Raw genomic sequence first — 19,170 nt, 5'->3', positions numbered from 1 at the left:
TCCAAGCCCCATCTAACCTGGCCTTGGACGCTGCCAGGGATCCAGGGGCAGACACAACTTCTCTGCATGTCCTCACCTGGGTGGCCGAGGAGAGTGCCTTTGCCCCCTAGAGTCCCTGCTCCCATGTGTCCCTGGGTCTTCTGGTTTCCAGGACAGGGATGATTTATTGTCAGACCTGTTCACTGGTGCTCACATGAGAAAAATGGACCATCCTTGCTTCTCTCACCTACTGTTGAAGAGTCACTCCACACTCAAAACCTCATGTGGAAATAATTTTGGATATTTCTAGTTCCTTATTAATTGGTCTCCATCTAATGAAGCAGCTTTATGCACCATGCAGTGTTGGCTTTCTCTTTCAGTTAACGTTACCTACAAACAACTAAAGGGGTTTTTGAAGTCTGTCTGAGCCCCAGAGACGTTGGCATGCTTCATATGGAGCTGCCTGAAGCTGTTTTCCACTAAACAGGACAAGAACTGTAACTGAGAGGTTGTTTTGCTTTCAATAATAAGCATGTCTGCTTTCAAGAATATGTACTTTATGAATGCAAAGTGCCCGATGCAGAAAGAATGGAGGAATAATGGGCTCAGGTAATCAAGCCAAGGTTGATGTTAAATGTTTTATCTTCCAAGTCAAGCCACCAAAAAATATCTGTTTTGATGTCTGTTTCCAAGTTCAGGGAAAGAAGGAATGATAGAGCAGTGAACAGCAGCAAAACCTCTGGCTTCATTTTAACAAAGGTTTTGGGTTATTCCTGCAGTTGAAGTGAAAATTGAAGTTGTGATACCTGAGAAGGAGAGAAGCAAGGAGGAGATGTCACCCAATGGGAAAGCCAGCCCTCTGATCTACAAAGTCAATGGGACTGCCCGGCACTACCACCTTGAGGAGCATCCAATTGCCAGCAACCCCTACCACAACCCAAAGGATGTGGTAGAAGCATCTGTGTGCCACGTAAAGGACCTGGAGAATGGACAGTAAGTGCCCAAAGTTTTTGCAGATAAAACTTGAGAAACCTTCTAACCTAATCTGAATGCCCTGTCTTGTTCTTTAGGGTTGTTGGAGATGATAATTTAACTTAGTATGCTTTTTTAATCTTAAAAAAATACATCATGGACAAGTGACAACTGTTTTTACCAGAACGTCTTCTGTTCCCTGCATGATCTGCACTGGGACTTGTCTCAGAAAGAGGTGATGTTCTGTAGCAGAATTTTTCAGAAGGCTCTTCTCAACTTGTATTAACCAACCTAGACATTTTAAAATAATTTTATAGCCCCAGTGATTTTACAAAACAGCAGGAGAAGCAGATGGGTGGAGCTGATGGGGCAGGTCATGTGCTCCATCCTGTCTGCAGTGCCTGGCTCTTTCAGCTGAGCTCATCAATTTGGTCTTTCACTAAGGATGCAGATTTTCAGATCTTTTGCAAATGACAACGCACTTCACCTGAGCACATTCAGTGCCCTGATTTAATATTCTGAAATCTAAAGAGTGCTTGTCCCAGTCACTGTGCTTTACAGGTGCCTCTTTTCTGGAGTAGAAGTGTAGGTTCCGTTGACATCTCAGAAGGCTCCATCTGTATGTAAAAGAAAATAGTTTGGAATAGCTTTTGTTGAAGTGAGGGAGCAATGTAAGGTGTGTGGGACACAGCAGGAGTCTGGCAGCTGTTTGCTTTCAATTGAAGTATTGCCTGTGATAGTATCCAAGAACAATCCATGCACTTTGTGCTAAACTTAAGAGGTTTCATGGGCCATAAATTCATTTTCTTAGGTAAGTTCATCCAGGAATAAATTGGGTTTTCTTCATTGCAATGGGAATTTATGTATTATACCATTCTGCAGAAGGATGCACTGGACTCCGTTGGAGTCTTTTCTGGACTCCGTGGATTAAATCTTCACGTGATGTGGAGCTGTTGAGGTTGCTTGGCTTGTATCCTGGTTCCAACCAGGACAATGTTAATTTTTGCAGTAGCCAGGAGGTGCATGGCCAGGACCCAGAGGTTATTCTATACAACCTCATCTCATTGCTGGGGCAGGGGAAGAGACTCTCTTGTGGGAAGAAGTGGTTCCTTCTGGTTGAGTAACTGTGGGGGATAGAGTGTGGTGCCCAGGATGCTGGGGTCATGCTGGTTCCAAGGCATTGGAAGGAATGGGAAGTGGGATGGTGAGCTCTGAGCTCTGCGTCAGCAATTTGGCTTGTGACTAGCTCTCTCTTTTGTACACTTGTGTTATTAATATTCTAGCTGTTACTGTTGGTTTTCTTCTCTCATTGCTGATCCCAGTAAATTGTTATCTCAGCCTTGTTATCTTTGCCTTTTGTGACTCCCATTCTCCTCCAGACACCCACAGGTAGGGCAGGGGGGAGGGAGGGTGAGCAGCAGCATGGTTTTGGTGGGAGCACTACATTGGGGAATTCCATTCCTAAACCACAGCAGCCTTATTTAATACCCAGCATGGGATGGGAAGGCTGGAGGTATCAACAGATCTGCCCAGAGAGGGTTGGAAACAAAATTTGATCTAAGCATTTGTTGTATTAGGTGCAGAGCAACTGGCTGCAACATTGCTTGGTCTGTTCACGTGGGCGTGGTACCTCACCCTGTCTGTATTTTCATACATACTCTCTGTGCCCAGCACAGTGCTCCTTTTGAGAGCAGGGTGAGGGATCAGGATCATTCTGTTGGTGCACTGTGGGATATTGGTTTATGACATGATAACACGAAGGACAATGAGGGCTGTTTGGGATGTGTATTCAGGGTTGACCTCCTGCCTTGTCCTTGGGTGCTGCCTCTGAGACTCCATTAATAATCATACCCAGTCTCTGGGGACCACAGGGGACAAATATTTTTCCCAGGTTTCACCACCTTTTCTTCCTTCAAGCCTGTGACAACAGCTTTTGAGGGTTTTGAATTTCCCTTGTATGTTAAGGAAAGCCTGTTCTTGTTGCTAAGTCTTCCAGGTCTCCTCAGTGCAGTCCACACCATGTTTAGAGTTACAAAAGAGATTTTTTGGAAGGTCATTTAGAGATCTGCCCCGGGGGTGGATAGTCAAGAGTGGCACGTAATGTGGCAGAACCAGGACTGTTTTGCTCCAGTGGTTTGGAAGTTCAGCCCTGAACAATTACAAGATCCCAATAAAGTGGGAGAGTATTTGAAAGAAAAATGCTGTGGCAATTCCAGAGAGGTGCAAAGTTATGCAGTGTGTTGGGCCCTGGCTACTATTTATCAGACAAAGCTCCATACTAGACAGCACTCTCAGGGAGAAAAGGAGCAAGGAAGAGCAAGAGCTCTTCCATGGGTGCTCCAGCTGCAGCTGAAGCACAGGGACAGCTCATGCTGGAAGCACTCAGCCCTATATGGAAGAAGACATCCAAGGCAAAATCTGTCCACTTAGTGAGGGATGAAGAGGAAGCAGGGCCCTCACAACAGGGGAAGAGGCAGGGCCAGAGACAATCACCCAATCCCTGTCCCCGTGGGAGTTGTGGGATATCCAAAAAGACAGGGTACCAGGAGTCAGGAGAGCCCCTGGTGACATGACTGCTCCGGGGCTGGGATATCGCGGCCCATGATATGGAACTAGGTGGTAGTGAAACCAAGGAACTGGGATCCCTGTCCCGGGATGTAGGCACTGACAAGGTGTTGGGGGTTAGGATGTTGGAAATTGATAGGAAACAAGAACGACCAGGTAAAAGAAGTGACCAAGCTCAGGGAGGAGGGCATTTGGCTCTATGCCTCTTATCTGAGGTATCTCTCACAGGGGCAGAAATACCGAGAAAACTGGGCTGGTAAAAGGCGGAGCTTTAAGAGCTCTAAGAGATGGGGCAGCTGCTAGTTCTCTTCCCCTCTCTCTCTCTGCTTTGAGAGGTTGGAGCTGCTGCTTGTGGGAAGGAATTCACTGCCACTGCTGGAGCCTAACCCAGTCCTGCTTCTTCTACTGTGGGGTTAGCCTTTTGCGTGGGATAGCAGGCACTGAACTGGGACCTTATTAACACCTACCTCACTAAAAAAGGGCTTTCACCATTTGCTCGAGAGACAGGCTGCCACGGCCCCACTCCCACCATTCTTTTGCCACTGCTCCGAGTTTTCACTGCACTGTAGCCCTGCACCCCCGCCCTGCCGGGACGCCCCACCATTCCAGCTACAGCTGCGGAGTTCAGTACATGTCGTGTGCTCCCTGGAGATGTCTCTGCTCACTCCTGCCGTTCAGCTTGCTCGTCCCAGAGTCCTGCCCAGGCCCCGGCAGCGGCCGCCCCTTTCCCCGTCCCTTCCCGTCCCGGCCCTGCCACAGCGCCCCCTGCAGGCGCGGGGGAATCATCGCCCCCGCCCTGCCCGGAGCCAGCAGCGCCCCTGCCGGCTGTGCCCGGAACTGCACCAGAGGGGGAATGGCTGGGACCGAGGTTCTGCCTCTGGGCGTTGGTAATGCCGCAGTTGTCTGTTTGCCTTGGTGTGCATACTAGGAAAGAGCTGCTATTCCTTTTCCCAAATCTTTGCCTGAAAACCCCTTAATAATTTGGAGGGAAGGGGGTCATATATTCGCTTTCAATGGAGGCTCCTGCCTTCCTTGGCAGACCTGTCTTTCAAACCAAGACACAAGGGAATTGGGAAGAGGATGGAAACTATTACCTCTGGAGGTGGCTCCTGTCAAGTGTGAGGGAAAGGTATTCTCTCAGAGATGTCAGATTCCAGTGAATGTAGCCTAAAAAACACCAGCTTTGTCCCCACCAGCAACAAGAAGACACAGGCTTTCCCAGGAGCTCTGGGTTTTTGAAGGATGCATATTCCAGAGTACAGTCAGATTGTCAGCCCTCTCTATCATGTGACACAGGAGAAGAATTATTTAAAGGGAGGTCTTGAAGAACAAGGAGCCTTGAAACAAATTAAACAGGAGATTGTTGATTCAGTAGTCCTTAAGCCAGTCAGGACAGGACAGGGTGACAAAAATGTGCTCTACACCACAGCCAGGAAGAATGGTCCTTCTGGAGCCCCTGGCAGAAGGTACCTGGGGAGACTTGAGGACAGTCCCTGTGGTTCTGGAGCCAAGTATGCAGAGGATCTGAGGTCTGTTACACCTCAAATGAAAAAGAGATAGTTGCAGTTTGTTAAGAGGTTTGATCTGCTTCAGAAATGATTAGCACAGAAGCACAGCTTCTTCTGGCGCCCCAACTATCAGTGCTGGGCTGGGTGTTCAAAGAGAAAGTCTCTGCCGTACATCATGCCATTGATGTTACCTGGAGTAAGTGGATTGGTCTGATCAACAGTGGTCTCAGATGGGAAACCCCAATAGTGCTGGGATCTTGGAAATCATCACAAACTGGCCCTAAGGTGAAAATTTCAGACTGTCATCAGAAGAGGAGGAGGAGAAGGTGACATGTGCTGAGGAGGCCCCACCCGTATAATCAGCTACCTGAAAATGAAAAGCAGTGTGCTCTCTTCACTGACAGTTCCTGCCTTATTGCAGGGATGCATGAACATGGGAAGGTGCTGTATGGGGCCCTACATGGCAAGTGGCAGAAGGCATTGAGGGACAAGTCAGGTTGCAGAGTTGAAAGCTTTTCAGCTTGCTTTAGATGTTGCTCAGTGAGAGAAATGGCGAACACTACCTCTACAATGACTTGGGGATAGTAGCAAATGTTCTGTAGGGCTGGCTGGAACGATGGAAAAAGGCAAACTAGCAGCACAGAGAGAAACCCTTCTGGGCTGCTGAATTGTGGTGAGACATCGGTGCCTGGGCAAAGGAGTTGGCTGTCAAAGTCCGTCATGTGCATGCACATGTCCATGAGAGTCCGGCACTGAGGAGTGTCACAACAATGGACAGGTGGATTGAGCTGCCAAGATTAAAGTGTCTCAGGTAGGTCTGGGCTAGCATCATAAGGGTGAATTATTTCTGGCTCAGTAGGCCCATAATACCTCAGGCTATCAAGGAAGAGATGCAACATGGCCTCATGATTAAGGGGTGGACTTAACTAAGGACACAATATCCTGGGTAATCCATGATTGTGAAAAGTGTGCTGTGATCAAGAAGGCCAAGTGGGTAAAGCTCCTGTGGTCGGGGGGGTGGTGGTTGATGTAAGTATGGGGAGGCCTGGCAGATTGATTGTATCACCCTGCTGCAAGCTCACTGCCAAGGCAAGCATTATGTGCTGACAATGGTCAGAGGCATGACTGGGTGGCTGGAGAAATACCTCATGCTTTACACCACTGCCTGGAACATCATTTTGACTCTTGAAAAACAAATCCTGTGGCAAGACAGCAGCACTGAAATAATTGAGTCAGACAATGGGACTAATTTCAAAAATATCCCTATAAACACCTGGGCTCTGTTAAAAGTTCGGAGGAACTGGGCTTATTAACACTGACCAAGGCGTTATACCTTACAAACACAAGGTATTGAGCGGGTATACCATATTCCCTGTCATGCACCAGCCCCTGGGAAAGTGGAATGGTGCAATGCACTGTTAAAAACTACATTGAAATCAGTGGGTAGTGGGATCTTCAAACACTGGGATCTATGTTTAGTGAAGGCCACATTATCAGTTAATGCCAGAGGGTCACCAATCAAGCTGGCCCTGCCCAGTGAAAACCTCTATGTACTGTGGAAGGGCATAAAGTCCCTGTGGTGCATGTGAAGAAAGAATGTCTTAAGGAAGTACGTTTGGATCCATTCTACCTCAAGGAAAGACAAACCAATCTGTGGGATTGTTTTTGCTCAAGGATGTGGGTGCTTTTGGTGAGTGATGCAGAAGGACAGAGATATACAATGTATCCCTCAAGGAGATTTGACATGTGGAGGTGTGGGTGACCTACTGCTACCTGTGCAGATGAGCAGTGGCAGCAGGGCTGGAGGGGAGCAGGCAGAGCACAGGCAGCAACTGGAATTGCCTTGATGGTGGAGTGAAGAAAAAGGGGAAAACACTCTTGGGAAATACTGGTTGCACAGGTAGGGTTCTGTTCCAGGATCAAGATGCAGCCTTACCTGGTCTATGGAAGGTGTCCCTGCCCATGGCAGGGGGTATAATGAGAGGGTCTTTAAGGTCCTTTCCCACACAAACCACCCTATGATTCTGTGAATATCTAGATTGACTGGGGAGCAGGGAGTATGATAGATGAAAAGATTAGGAGAGCTCTTCTGGCTGCAGGGAAGGTGAGGATAAGCTGGCTGCAGCCTGTGAGAACATACTTGGCTGCAGGCGGCCATAGCAGGGAGATTTAGCTCCTCAGCTAAAGCCAGGGCTAGGAGCTGTCACTGGTCTAGGAGCCAGTCCCATATGCATCAGCTGCTGCAGCATGCTATGAGCGTGACAGCAGATGTGCCAACACCAGGTATTTTGGGTTAAGAATAAGGTGTTCTCTAGCAGGCGGGTCCAGGTCAAGATAGGAGTGCTGTGAGACAGTCCCACAGCTCATGTAGGCAATAAGCCAAGCTGAAGGAGTTCCCTTGTGCTGGTACCCAGAGTGACTTTCTGGGATGATTCTCCCAAGGAGTGTGCTGGGCAGGGGTGTGCATGGGCATGGCATCAGCGCAGGGTGCTGGCATGAGGCTTCAGGCACCACTGCCTTGCATTAGTGGAGTCTGTAAGCACAGAGCATGCTTTCTGCCCAACCTTTATGTCTTTCTGCTACCAGGACCGTCTCGGCAGAATTGAGATGCAGAAAGATACTGGAGGATAAACTGGTGTTACTGTACCCATCCAGCCTCCCAGCAGGCTACCTGGACAGAAAACAGCCCCCCAGTGCTCTCACAGCTCTCAACCAAAGATCCTTTCCAGGCCAGAGCTGAGATTTAGCTGTGCTTCCAGAGTGGGGAGTGGGGTGGGACAACAGGGGTGGGACAACAGGACAAATTCCCAACTGAGTAAACAGCTCAGCAGGGTGCAGGGCAGTGTAAATCATTCTCTGGATTACTCTGGAGTGAGTGCAGGATGTGAGCCTTGCAGGTGGCTGTGTGCTGGCTTGAAGACACCAGGTCTTGTTTTTGACTCTCTCAGTTCACACAGCTCCTTGGGTAAGCTGTAAATTCTTTAGCTTATCGTATCTTCCCAGGGAGTTATGGTTGCCATTGACCAGGTTTTATCAGCTGAGGAATGCAGCAGGACTTGTACTGCTCCCTTCCCCTTGAGCAGAGGCAAGAGCTCTGAGTGCCCAGTGTCCTACTCGGGGAGGGAGCAGAGCTGCATCTCTGAGGAGCTGGGTGGCCAAATTAATGGGGCAAAGGGCAGGAGTGGTGGACTCTGCTGATTTTCACCCAAGGTGACAAGGAAATTAGGGAATTGAGCATTTGTCATTGAACAGTTGATGCAGGTGAAGCACTTGCCCAAAGTCTGGCTTGTCTGGGTTTAAGGGTGGAACAAAAATGTTGGTGAGCTGAGACCTGTTCTGATCTCCATGGCTTCAAAGCAGAATGGGGCAAATGTCTGTGTAGCCTGAGGGCAAATAATGGGATTGAGTTGGGATGTTACCTGAGAAGGAATGAGCACACAGTCTGTCCTATTCTTGTGAGACCCTGGAACCTGGTGTGCATGAATGGCATTCTGGAATCACACGTGGCCAGTGGCTTCCTTGAGCAAGTGGGGTTTGCTATGGCCACGGTGATGTGTTTGGCACCCCAAAGGCAACATGCTGGGATAGCTGTAGAGATGGTCCTCTTCATGCAGTGGTAGCAACCAGGATTTCCAGATAAACATCAAGCTGTGTAGGGATGGGCTTTCTGGCTGGAAGAGGGGAAGTCTCCAGGGAGCAGCAGCTCTGTGCTCACTGTCCAGGTCTGTACAAAACAAGGGCTGTCTCCTCAGCTCTTACTTTGCTCCATGGCTAGATGCAAGACTCTGCTCTGGGAAGCAGCTGCTGATGGTTGCATTGGAAAGAGATTCAGTGCCTCAGGCAGACCATGGATTGCACAGAGTGTGTGGGGACTATTGGTTGGAAAGGGAGCATCTGAGAGGTGAGAAGAGACAGGATGTTTTGAGGGGAAGGTCTGGCAGAGCTGGTGGAAGCATACTGAGAGGGCAGAGAGTAAAGATCTGCTCAGTGCAGAGCAACATCAGCGTCACTCAGAAACACTTGGGCACTGTTCTGCAAAGCTGTGGAAATGTCTCTGGCCAAGGTCTGGGCAGGTGGAGGAGTGGAGGCCTCAGTGCTGGAGCCTTCTGCACCCCAGTCTCCAGCCTGCAGAGAGGATCAATGAGCAGCTTCTTGGGAATGATGGATAGTTGAAAGACTCGTGCTCCTGTAGGTTGTGCCACTGACCAGTGACACATGGCCACCAACACAGTCTGCAGGGCATGGGAACTCTGGCAAATATAAGCACGAGTTGAAGCTGCAGTGCAGAGCCTGTGCCCAGCCAATCTGCAGCAGGCAGAGGCAGAGTTTCTGGGCACCATGGAGGAGGCACAACATCCCTACATCCCTGGGAGATGCTGTGGACAAATTCACCTGCATGTGGATGCTGTAGAGGTATGCGTTGCTCAGTTTATCCCTGCTGGGACAGAAGGCTATGGAGCCTCTCTTGGACAACCCAAAGGTGGTAGAAAGGATTTTCTAAAATGCTGCTTTTCAGTGCTAGTGGCATCATCAATCACTCATTCAGCAGAGGGGTGTGCTCAGTAGCTCCTTCTGGCTTCCAAACAAGGTGCATTATCAACAAAGAGATGCTTTTGGCCAGGATGGGGCTGAATCTCAGCCTGGCTTAGCTGGTCAAGGAGAGATATGTGGCCCAGTGAGCCAAAAAACTGCCAAGCTCCATGTCTGTGCTAATCATGCTTTAATCCAGGGTACTGCACCATGGAATCATTGAATCAGAATAGTTCAGGTTGGAAGGGACTGTTAAAGGCCATCTAGTCTAACCCTCTGCTGGGGGCAGGGGCACCTTCCACTAGACAAGATTGCTCAGAGCCCTATCCATAGAATCACAGAACGTCCTGAGTTGAAAGGGTATCAGAAGGATCATCCAGTCCAACTCACAGCTGTGCACAGGACACCCCAACAATCCCACCCTGTCCATCCCTGGCAGTGCTGCCCAAAGGCTCCTGGAGCTCTGGCAGCCTCGGGGCCGTGCCCATTCCCTGGGCAGCCTGGGCAGTGCCAGCACCCTCTGGGGGAAGAACCTTGCCCTGAGCTCAGCCTGACCCTCTCCTAGCACAGGTTCATGATGTTCCCTCATAACTGCTCTCTACTTCCATTTACCATCAAAGTGTTTGGCTGAGGCCTTGGTGAACCAGACGTCTTTAACTTCAGAGTATGATGTAACTGCAGGATCACCAAGTATAGCACTAGGCTTTTGTAGCTGTTGCAAAGCCAGCATATCTAGGATCATGGCTGTCTGTAATTTTGCAGGTTTTGCTGGCCCTTCAGTTATATCCATTAGACCTGTGACTCCTGAGACATGTACACAGCATTCATGCACTCTTGGTCTTTGTGCAATCCCACCTCGTGGAGCATAGCCCTTCTTAATACTGGCTAACAGATTAAAGGGTCTTTGGATTTGCACAGATTGGTGCTGTTGAAATTTTTCTACTTGTTTAAGAGCTCAGAGATAGTAATCCCTTTTCCCAGTCAGAGTATATCTCTTCTCAGGATCTTTTAATGCTGCAGAACTGAGCCCTAATGGTTGTTTAGGTCTGGTGGGCCTTGGTGGAACATGTTACAGTAAGTACCATGTTCAGCAAAACCCCATTCAGCTCTTATAAGATCATTGGAATGAACTGCTCCAAGTGATGACTATATTTTTGACTCTTGTATTAGCGTTTGTAAAGCCTTTCTGACTATCAAGCCACCCCTAAGTCTGGCTTTTGCTCATTAATGCATACAATGGTCTTCTCTATAGAAAATCCAGGAATATTTCTCCAGTATCCTGAAATGGAACCATGAAGAACATGTCTTTTACATCTAGAACTGCTGTCCATTTGTATGCAGCTACTTGCAGGGTGGCACTGAGACTGGCAGTGTTTGGGATGAGTCTTCCCATGTTGGCATTCAGCCACCGATAATCAATCATTAAGTGCCAATTCGTGTCTGGTTTCCTCACTGGCCAACCAGGAGAATTATATGGGGTATGTGTCCTAAATATAATACCCCTTTGTTCTAAATTATTAATAGATTAATTTTCTATTTTTTTTCAGAAAATTTATTATATGCAGTATTTGTGGATCGGGATGACCAAACATTCCTGTTGTGCAATTGCCAAATTTCTTTTGAGATCACCATATCCTAAAATGTTTTCTTCATGATTTGTGATTGCAAATGTGTGTGAGGTCATTTGTTTTTCCCCAGCTAGCCATAAACAGACTTTGACAGTGGAATATATAATACTTTATCATTTGAATCCTGTTAGATGGACTCTCCTTATTTAAAACTTAAATTTATTTTTTCAGCATCTGTGGGGGTGACTGAAGATATTTGGGCTCCTGTAGTAATTAAAAAATTCAAATATTGTTTTCTAGGTCCTACTGGTAAGTAGATATGGGGCCCATCTATAGCAGATCATTGATAGGTCATAATGAGCTGGGTGAGAAGGCCCGAAGTTCACCCAGTGCTTAGTATTTTTTTCCTTTTGTGTTTCCGTTAACTCAGAAGGACTGAGGGGGGTTTCCTTTGGAGGCTTTCCATTACTTGTGTTCTCCCCATCCTTCACCACTTTGACTAAGTCTGATATCCTGCATTGGACTGTCCCCTGAGGGCATCACAGGGGACTCCTAAAGTCACGGCCATGTTATCCACACCTCCTTTTGCTCTTCGCAGAAGTAAGCAGAGTTTTGATCTTTTGTTTCTCTCAAGTAGGGTATGTTTAAAAGTCCTCACCCAGCATTCTGGAGGTATCTGCATTTATGTTTTTAGACTCCTCTCAATAGCCTGAGTTTGCTCTCTAGAATGGCTTTCCTAGCCCATTTTCCTTGTCTGGTTCCCAAGCCATGCAAGAATTTTGCTCATGTGGGGATAATCGCCTTCATTATGCATTACATCTCTTCTAATTTTGTCTCATCGCCCCACTAAATAAATTTTTATCATTGCAGGGGCACCTCTCAATAGAAGTCTTAATTAGGAGCCACCTCTGTGGAGATTGGGGTGTTTCTGTTTGCACAGAAAAGCTGTCTTTGTAACAGCAGCAGAGATTTCATTAGATGACCATGTGGGTGTGGAAGCTGTGTCTCCCCTTCTCATAACATTTATTGCTCCTGCCCAATATGCAGCCTCACGGGTTATTGAATAGGGTTGATTGGCAAGCTCAGGTCCAAGATTTAACAAGACTTCTGGCCCCCAGGATCCCTTAGCTTGAGTTCCATTCAGCAATATTCTAGCTTCTCCAGAGGCTCACTCTCCACAAATACTCGGTTTCTGACTCCCCTGATTTTCTTCCATTTTTTTCCTGTAGATTTGCCAGTTGCAGGGGGTCCCCGGCCATAAGTTCTGTCCATGTTCCTCCTCTGACCTCCTTGGGGTTGTTTGGACACTTTGGTCTTTATTATGTGTTCCTTTTTAAAATCTGGAACCTCTTCCTCTCTAGGAGGTGAACATTCAATTATTTCACCAGAGTTCCATTCTCCCTCATCAGCATTTTCATCAGGGCTTTCCCAAAAATCACATCCCAATCCTCAGGTGATACTATTAATTTTCATATTTTTTCAGCACTGGGGGCTTTTTATAATATCGGTTCTAATTTTTCTTCCAAGGCTTTTGTCTTTTCCTTGAATTCTTTTAGCTGTTTCTTTAATTTGTCATTTTGATAACTGTAAAGACAGTTGTACATGTTTTCTGTCTTTTATTTTCTCTTTCAGATTATCAGTTTCTTTTATCATTTGTTCTCTCCATTGCCATGCAGCCTTTAAGCATAATCTCACTACATGACACATGATACCTCTCCCTTTTTTATCTTCCAGTGATCCCTTTTTTATTTAATTCTCTTGTATCCTTTCCCACTCATACCAATTGTTCACTGACCAGGGATTATCAGTCTCAATATGTGTCCTCTGCTGCTGTAAATATTCTGTTAAGCCTTTTGTCTCTTTCCCAAAATTATTTGGCATCCTGCTGACTCTGTCAATTTGTCACAGGTGGAGTGGGAATTTCAGACAAAGTTTGCGAGAGAAGCTGTTGTTGAGTCAGGAGGTGCAGAAAGGACTCCCTGCCTTTCTAAACTCCTTCTCTAAGAGAAGTCTTGGTGTGGCTGGATCCAATCCTAACCCTCATTGCCAATGGTTTAAGTCTAAGGAATTACAAAGGTGTGACTGAACCTTTGTACAGCTTTGTCCTGCAGGGATAGGGATGGCAAACCAGATATATTTGTATAAAAAGAAATTATTTATTATGATAAATGATTAGACAAAAAGATCTTAATCAGAATTATGTACTATACAGGATAAAAGCTAAAACTAATAGTAGAGTAGAATAGAACAGAGTATATGAAAGTAATTTTATTAAAGCTGGAAAACTCCATGATTATGAAATAGAGATTCATGTCACTCACCCAGACCAACGAGCGTGGGCAAATCTCCTTTGCTCACTCCTGAGGAGTGACCTTGAAGGGTGTCCCCACCCCAGGGAGGAATCTCCACACACACTCCAAGAAGGGATATGTTAGAAGAACCTGCTATTTGTAAGGGGCAGGACTTTTAGAGTAAAAAGTGATTGTCAGTCAGATATCTGCAGGCCAGCTGTTCCAGCTTAGCATTTTTAGGTAAGGATAATTCACTATATCTGCCCCATCTTCCTCTTGCTATCAGAATGTTTAACTTTGGGGTTGATGAGTCCAACTGGATTTAGCATAATTCAAGACCAAAAGCAGTGTGACACCCCCTCTCAGTTCACCACTGACAGCTTTGCAAAACTGGGTGTTGTTTGATTTGTCTTACCCTATTCCAGGCAGAGCATCCTGCTACTCACATTATAAAAACTTCTTTCTTATATGTAGTCTAAACTGATCCCTTTTTGTTTAAGAATGTTCCTCCTTGTTCTGTGAGCAACGGTGAGATTTCAAAGAGAACCCGAACCCCTCCATAGGAATGGCTTGAAGGTTTGCTGGCTCCTCTGCAGTGCAGAGCTGAACCCAGCAGAGCTGGGGCCGGGAACCTGGTGCTGGTCGGAGGTCACTGTGTGAGCTCCACTCTGCAAAAGCAGCTGAGGAGAACATCAAGAAGGTCACACACAGGTGTCTGTTGTCCTGAGGGATTTATCAGGAAAAGTGACCCTGGGACTGGCCAGGACCAGAGCAAAAACCCTGAGGTGTGGGAGGTAGACCCCAAAGTTCAGAATCACCTCTCCTGGTTTTCAGCTCTGGGAGATGTTGTGTTTGGTTTGAAAAACTAACACAAGCCTGGCAGGGGCCTGCTGAGCTGCTGGGGCCAGGAGGGGAGCTGATGTCACAGTAAAACCAGTTTGGTTTCTTGCTCGCACTACCAGCTCCCCCAGCAGCTGGGGAGGTGTTTTGAGCTGCCTCTTGGCACAGTGATGGATAAATTAGATGCTACCACTGAATGGCCAAGCTTGGATGTGCCCCAGTCTGGGACAGCAGAGCCACCTCCAAAGCTGGCTTGGTGACAAGGAATGACCTACATCTGTAGTCACCTGAAGCCAGTAATGAGCAGGTTGAAGGAGGAGGGGAGCCTGGTGGGACTAGGGCTGGATTGTAGGGTGGAGTGGTGGCATCTGCTGTGAGGTGGATGCTCTGCCATCTGTTTCCATATTCCTCCTGTCCAGGATGCGGGAAGTGGACCTGGGCTGCGGGAAGGCTCTGCTCATCAAGGAGAGTGGGGAGTTCCACGCCGTGGGACACAAGTGTCCCCACTATGGGGCTCCGCTGGTCAAAGGTCAGTCTGCATCATGTCCTGGAGAGCAGCCAAGGGCATCGCAGGACAAAGGACAGCCCCCTGACTGTGCTGCCCAGCGTGCAGCAGTGCTGCACTGCACACTCAGCATCACTGGGGCATCTTCTGGCTGGGGAAGGCATGGGAACAAGCTGGAGCTGCACAAAACTTCCCAGAGCACTTTGCCAGCTCTGGTTTGCAGCTGCCACTGCTGATCACGGGGCTGGGGCTTCTTCTCGTTGAGGGGAAAGAGGACACTCTTTGGGCTGATGGGATCCTTTAAATAGCAAAAAGAACATTGCTCATGTTATTGACTGAAGTGGGATGAGGTGGAGCGGTTTCCCATCTTGGCATCTAAAAATATGTATTCTGGCACTTTCTCAGGACAGGCTTCAAGCAGGTCTCTGCCCTGAGCCTAAGCAATGGCAGCAGTCTGTGTACTGACATGCATCACTAAAACTGGGATTGGGAGGGTACTTTGCTGGAGGTGGGATCCTGGGGAAGACAGGGTAGCATCCTTCTGAGTCTTCTGGGCATTGCTGGCCCAGCAGCTGTGCTGGGTGTAGCAGCCATGCTCTCAGCCCCCCCACCCTGGGATGGGCCTCTTGCTGAGCAGGGCAGAGGAGCCCCACACTGCCCTGGAGGTGAGAGCTCACCGCCCTTTCAGAGACCTGTGGTGCATTCCTCAGACTGGCTGTCACACAGGGATCTCTCTGGGGACTTTGCTGCAGCTGTAGGTGCAGGGGGGCTGCCCCTGTGCCCCACCCATGGTGGTCATGAGATGTGGCACTGCTGTGCCTCAACAAGCAGAGACATAAGCTCAAGACCAGTCCATGGCTGCATGGTGGCCTATTCCCTGCCCTGGCACTGTAGCAGGGAAAGCTGAAATCCAAGGTAGCAGCCTCTGCACCAACACCTAGAGAAATGAACACATGGCTTTGGACATGCTGTGCTTCCCAGTGTGTGCAGGTGCCTTGCTGTGCCAGGGTCTGCTCTGAAACGTGTACTCTAAATCAGTGATGCTCTGCTTGAGGCACCACTTGTTCTGGGCAATAGTGCGGCTTTTAAGAATGACCATGAGACTCTGGGGATGGCAGCCCCATCCTGGCTGGAGAGTGAAGTTATATCCCAGAGCAAACAGCTTTGGAACTGCGCCCAGAGGTACTGCAGGACCCTGCCATCCAGGGCATTTTAGAAGGAACTGCTCATAGAGGATCCCAGCTGATCCCAAACATGCCCAGTGTGCATGCTGAGAAAACTCCACTGTTGCCCATCCAGTTTCACATCAGCTGTCACGTGTCCTGTAGGAGAGGTGGATCTCACAGGATGGGAGGCAGCTGCAGGGCAGCACCAACCCTGCTCTGCCATGTTCCCTGCAGGGGTTTTGTCCAAAGGAAGAGTTCGCTGTCCCTGGCATGGAGCTTGCTTCAATATCAGCACAGGTGACATTGAGGACTTTCCCGGCTTGGATAGTTTACCCAGGTTCCAGGTGAGATCCTTGTCCTTGCAGCAGAGGAAACCATAGAATCATGGAATGGTCTGGGTTGGAAGGGATCTTAAGGCTTACCTCATTCCACCCCTTGGATACCTTCCGCTATCCCAGGTTGCTCCAAACCCACTACAGCCTGGTCTGCAACACTTCCAGGAGTGGAACAGCCCCAGCTTCTCTGGGCACCCTGTGCCAGGGCTTCCCCACCCTCACAGGGAACAATTCCTTCCCAATGTCCCATCCATCCCCGCCGGCTGGCAGTGGGAACCATTCCCCCTTGTGCTGTCACTGCAGCCCCTTGTCCAAAGACCTCCTGCTCTCTTGGAGCCCCTTTAGGCCCTGGCAGGGGCTCTGAGGTCTCCCTGGAGCCTTCTCTTCTCCATGTGAATAATCCCAGTCTGCCTCAGGGCTGCTCTCGATTCCTGCATCCCTCAGCCTGGACAGGTAAGGCAAATTGCTCACATCCAGCTGCAGCAGCTTGCATTTGCCCTTATTGAAACCTTATAAGATTCCCATGTGGTCACTTCTCCAGCCTGGCCACATTCCTCTGCATGGATCCCTTCCCTCTAGAGCATCAACCACACCACTCAATTTCATGTCACCCACAAAATGACTCTTTTAATTGGGATAAGCAACGTTCTGTATGGCGTGGAGCAAATATTTTCCAAGGATGTGCTGGTGTCATCAGTGGAGGGCAGCTCCTTCCCCCTGAAGCTCCCTTGCACCCACCCACAGGCATCAGGTACCTCCTGGGAACCTGGGAGTGCCCAGTCTGGGAGGTCTCTGGAGTAGGAGTGGGGTGGGAATGAGAAACCATATGTAAGATTTGGGTAGGGATCAGATTGCACATGGAGTGTCAGTGTGGGGTTGATCCGAGGCAGGAGATCCCACAGCCCCGAGCTGGGATGAGCCCTGCCATGGTCTGAGCTTCTCCTACAGGTGACCTTGTGCCATCACCCCTTGCTCCTTAGCTGTTGCCCAGAGGGAACCCTTGCTGCTCTGCAAACCAGCACTGTTCTGTCACCCTCAGGTGAAGATTGAGAAGGAGAAGGTATACATCCGAGCAAGCAAGCAGGTGAGGGGCCACTGACATCCAAAAATCAAGGCAAATGCTTTCATTTTTTGCTGTATGTGCATGGGGGTGGGGGGAAATGCTTCTCTTTGATCCTCTGGCCTGGGCAGAGTGATGTGTGAGTATCCAGTTTATATGGAGGTACAAGTGGAGCAGGGCAGAGATGTTGGGTCCCCCTTGCACCCAGCCTCCCTGCAGCTGCTGGACACCTGGCCTGGGCTGTCCACACTCTCAGGCCTTACAGGTGTTTATCCTGCACTTGTCCTATGTTTCCTTAAGCTCATTAATTTAATTAATTTAATTTAGCGGGCCCATGGGAAGAGGCCTCTTCCACCAGCCTTTTGGCATGGTAATGGCAGAGGCCACTTGTGCTTCCTCCTGAGCCCACACCTAGCTCCTGCTGGAGAGGAACCTGATGCAGGGGTGGAAAGGGCTCTCCTGCCCTGATGGAATGCAGAATGAAGCCCATTCAGGCCACTGCCATCTTTCTTTCCGTGAAAAGCCTTCTTTTGATGCATGGTTGTATGTCCACGTGTGCAAATCCAGTGGCTCAGAGCCCCAGTGGGCCCTTAGAGCACTTGGGTTAGATCCAGAGATGTCACCTGAACGGCAGCACTTCAGCTCCAGCTTGGGGATGTGATGAGGGGAAACTGAGCCTATTTGCTGTATCAGGAACAGATTTTGGCCTCTAATGCCTGGGAACAGGGGGTCTGTGCAGCAGGGCTATATTGGCACAGGTCTGTCTCTGGTGCATTGGACAGGTCTATGCTCTGGTGCATTGGACAAGTCCATCAGCTTTGGATATCAGGTGCACAAGCTCTGCTCAGGTTCAAGATAAAATTCCTGACAGAGTTTCTTCATTTTTGTCTCACCTTTGGTGCAGAATTGCACAAGGACACCTGCTTTTTCTATTGCCCCACCACAACCCCAGCTCTGAGTAGTCTCATGCCTTTGCCGAAGATGATGGATTTGTTTTACTTTTGTACCTTGTAAGGGGCAGTGCACTGGACGTTGGAATGGTATTTGGACAAGCAGGGGTTCGGAGTCCTTGTTCAGTACAAGAGTGTTGTTGTTCCTTTCCTATCCAAGCTGGTTTATGACACTGCTACAGTTGTCCCCATCCCTGCCTGCCTGCCCAGAGTAACACTGAGTAAAGATAATTGCTTTTCTTCTTTTTTTTTGGTGGTGACACAGGCTCTTCAGACACAGAGGAGGACAAAGATGATGGCAAAGTGCATCTCCTTGAGCAACTACAACCTGAGCAGCACCAATGTGCTGATCATTGGTGCAGGTAAGGGTGGCACATGCTGGGGTCACTGTATGTCCCCTCCCAGGCAGGGATGCATGGAGGGGGTGTCTGTGTGCCCTGCACCCTCTACCCGTCACCCCTCTTGTGTTCCTCTCTGTGCAAAGGGTCACACCAGAAAGTCATCCTGAACTTTTTTGTACTACATGCTAATGATCCAAAGGTGCCCTGTGGTCCAGTCTGTGGAGCTTTACAGTTCCCTGTTGCCATGCTTTGGAGTGAACCCTGAATCCTCTTCCTGCTACTCCCTTCCCAGTTACATTAGCAACCCCTGATTTCCACAGATGATGAGTGTAAAGTCTTTTCAGGTCCCTGTGGTGTTGATACACCTTTTTCTCTTGGACCTTGCACATCACCATCTCATCCCATTGCACCTCCAAAGTTCTCACCTCAAGATGCTTCTCTGAAGATAAAAGTTCTTCCACCTTGCCAGCAAATGTCAGATCCCAAAAATAGATTGCCAAAACCAGCAAAGCTGCCAAGCCTTCCCTTCCCTTCCCTTCCCTTCCCTTCCCTTCCCTTCC

At 48.7% G+C, this 19,170-nt stretch overlaps 1 protein-coding gene across 3 annotated transcripts in view; it reads left to right on the top strand.

Annotated features, from left to right (window-relative positions):
* AIFM3 (apoptosis inducing factor mitochondria associated 3) overlaps window positions 1-19,170 on the top strand; it is a 44,801-nt gene that overhangs the window by 6,610 nt on the left and 19,021 nt on the right. For all 3 annotated transcript variants that reach the window (XM_005427597.2, XM_005427596.2, XM_031062477.1), the window contains exons 2-6: window positions 759-972; window positions 14,673-14,782; window positions 16,159-16,268; window positions 17,299-17,343; window positions 18,535-18,631. In XM_005427597.2, the coding sequence (XP_005427654.1) occupies window positions 759-972; window positions 14,673-14,782; window positions 16,159-16,268; window positions 17,299-17,343; window positions 18,535-18,631 (576 nt within the window). The remainder of the gene's footprint in view (window positions 1-758; window positions 973-14,672; window positions 14,783-16,158; window positions 16,269-17,298; window positions 17,344-18,534; window positions 18,632-19,170) is intronic.

The sequence above is a fragment of the Geospiza fortis genome, unplaced genomic scaffold (genome assembly GCF_000277835.1).
Source record: "Geospiza fortis unplaced genomic scaffold, GeoFor_1.0 scaffold224, whole genome shotgun sequence".
Classification (NCBI taxonomy): domain Eukaryota; kingdom Metazoa; phylum Chordata; class Aves; order Passeriformes; family Thraupidae; genus Geospiza; species Geospiza fortis.
This window is presented reverse-complemented; position numbering and strand designations above follow the sequence as displayed.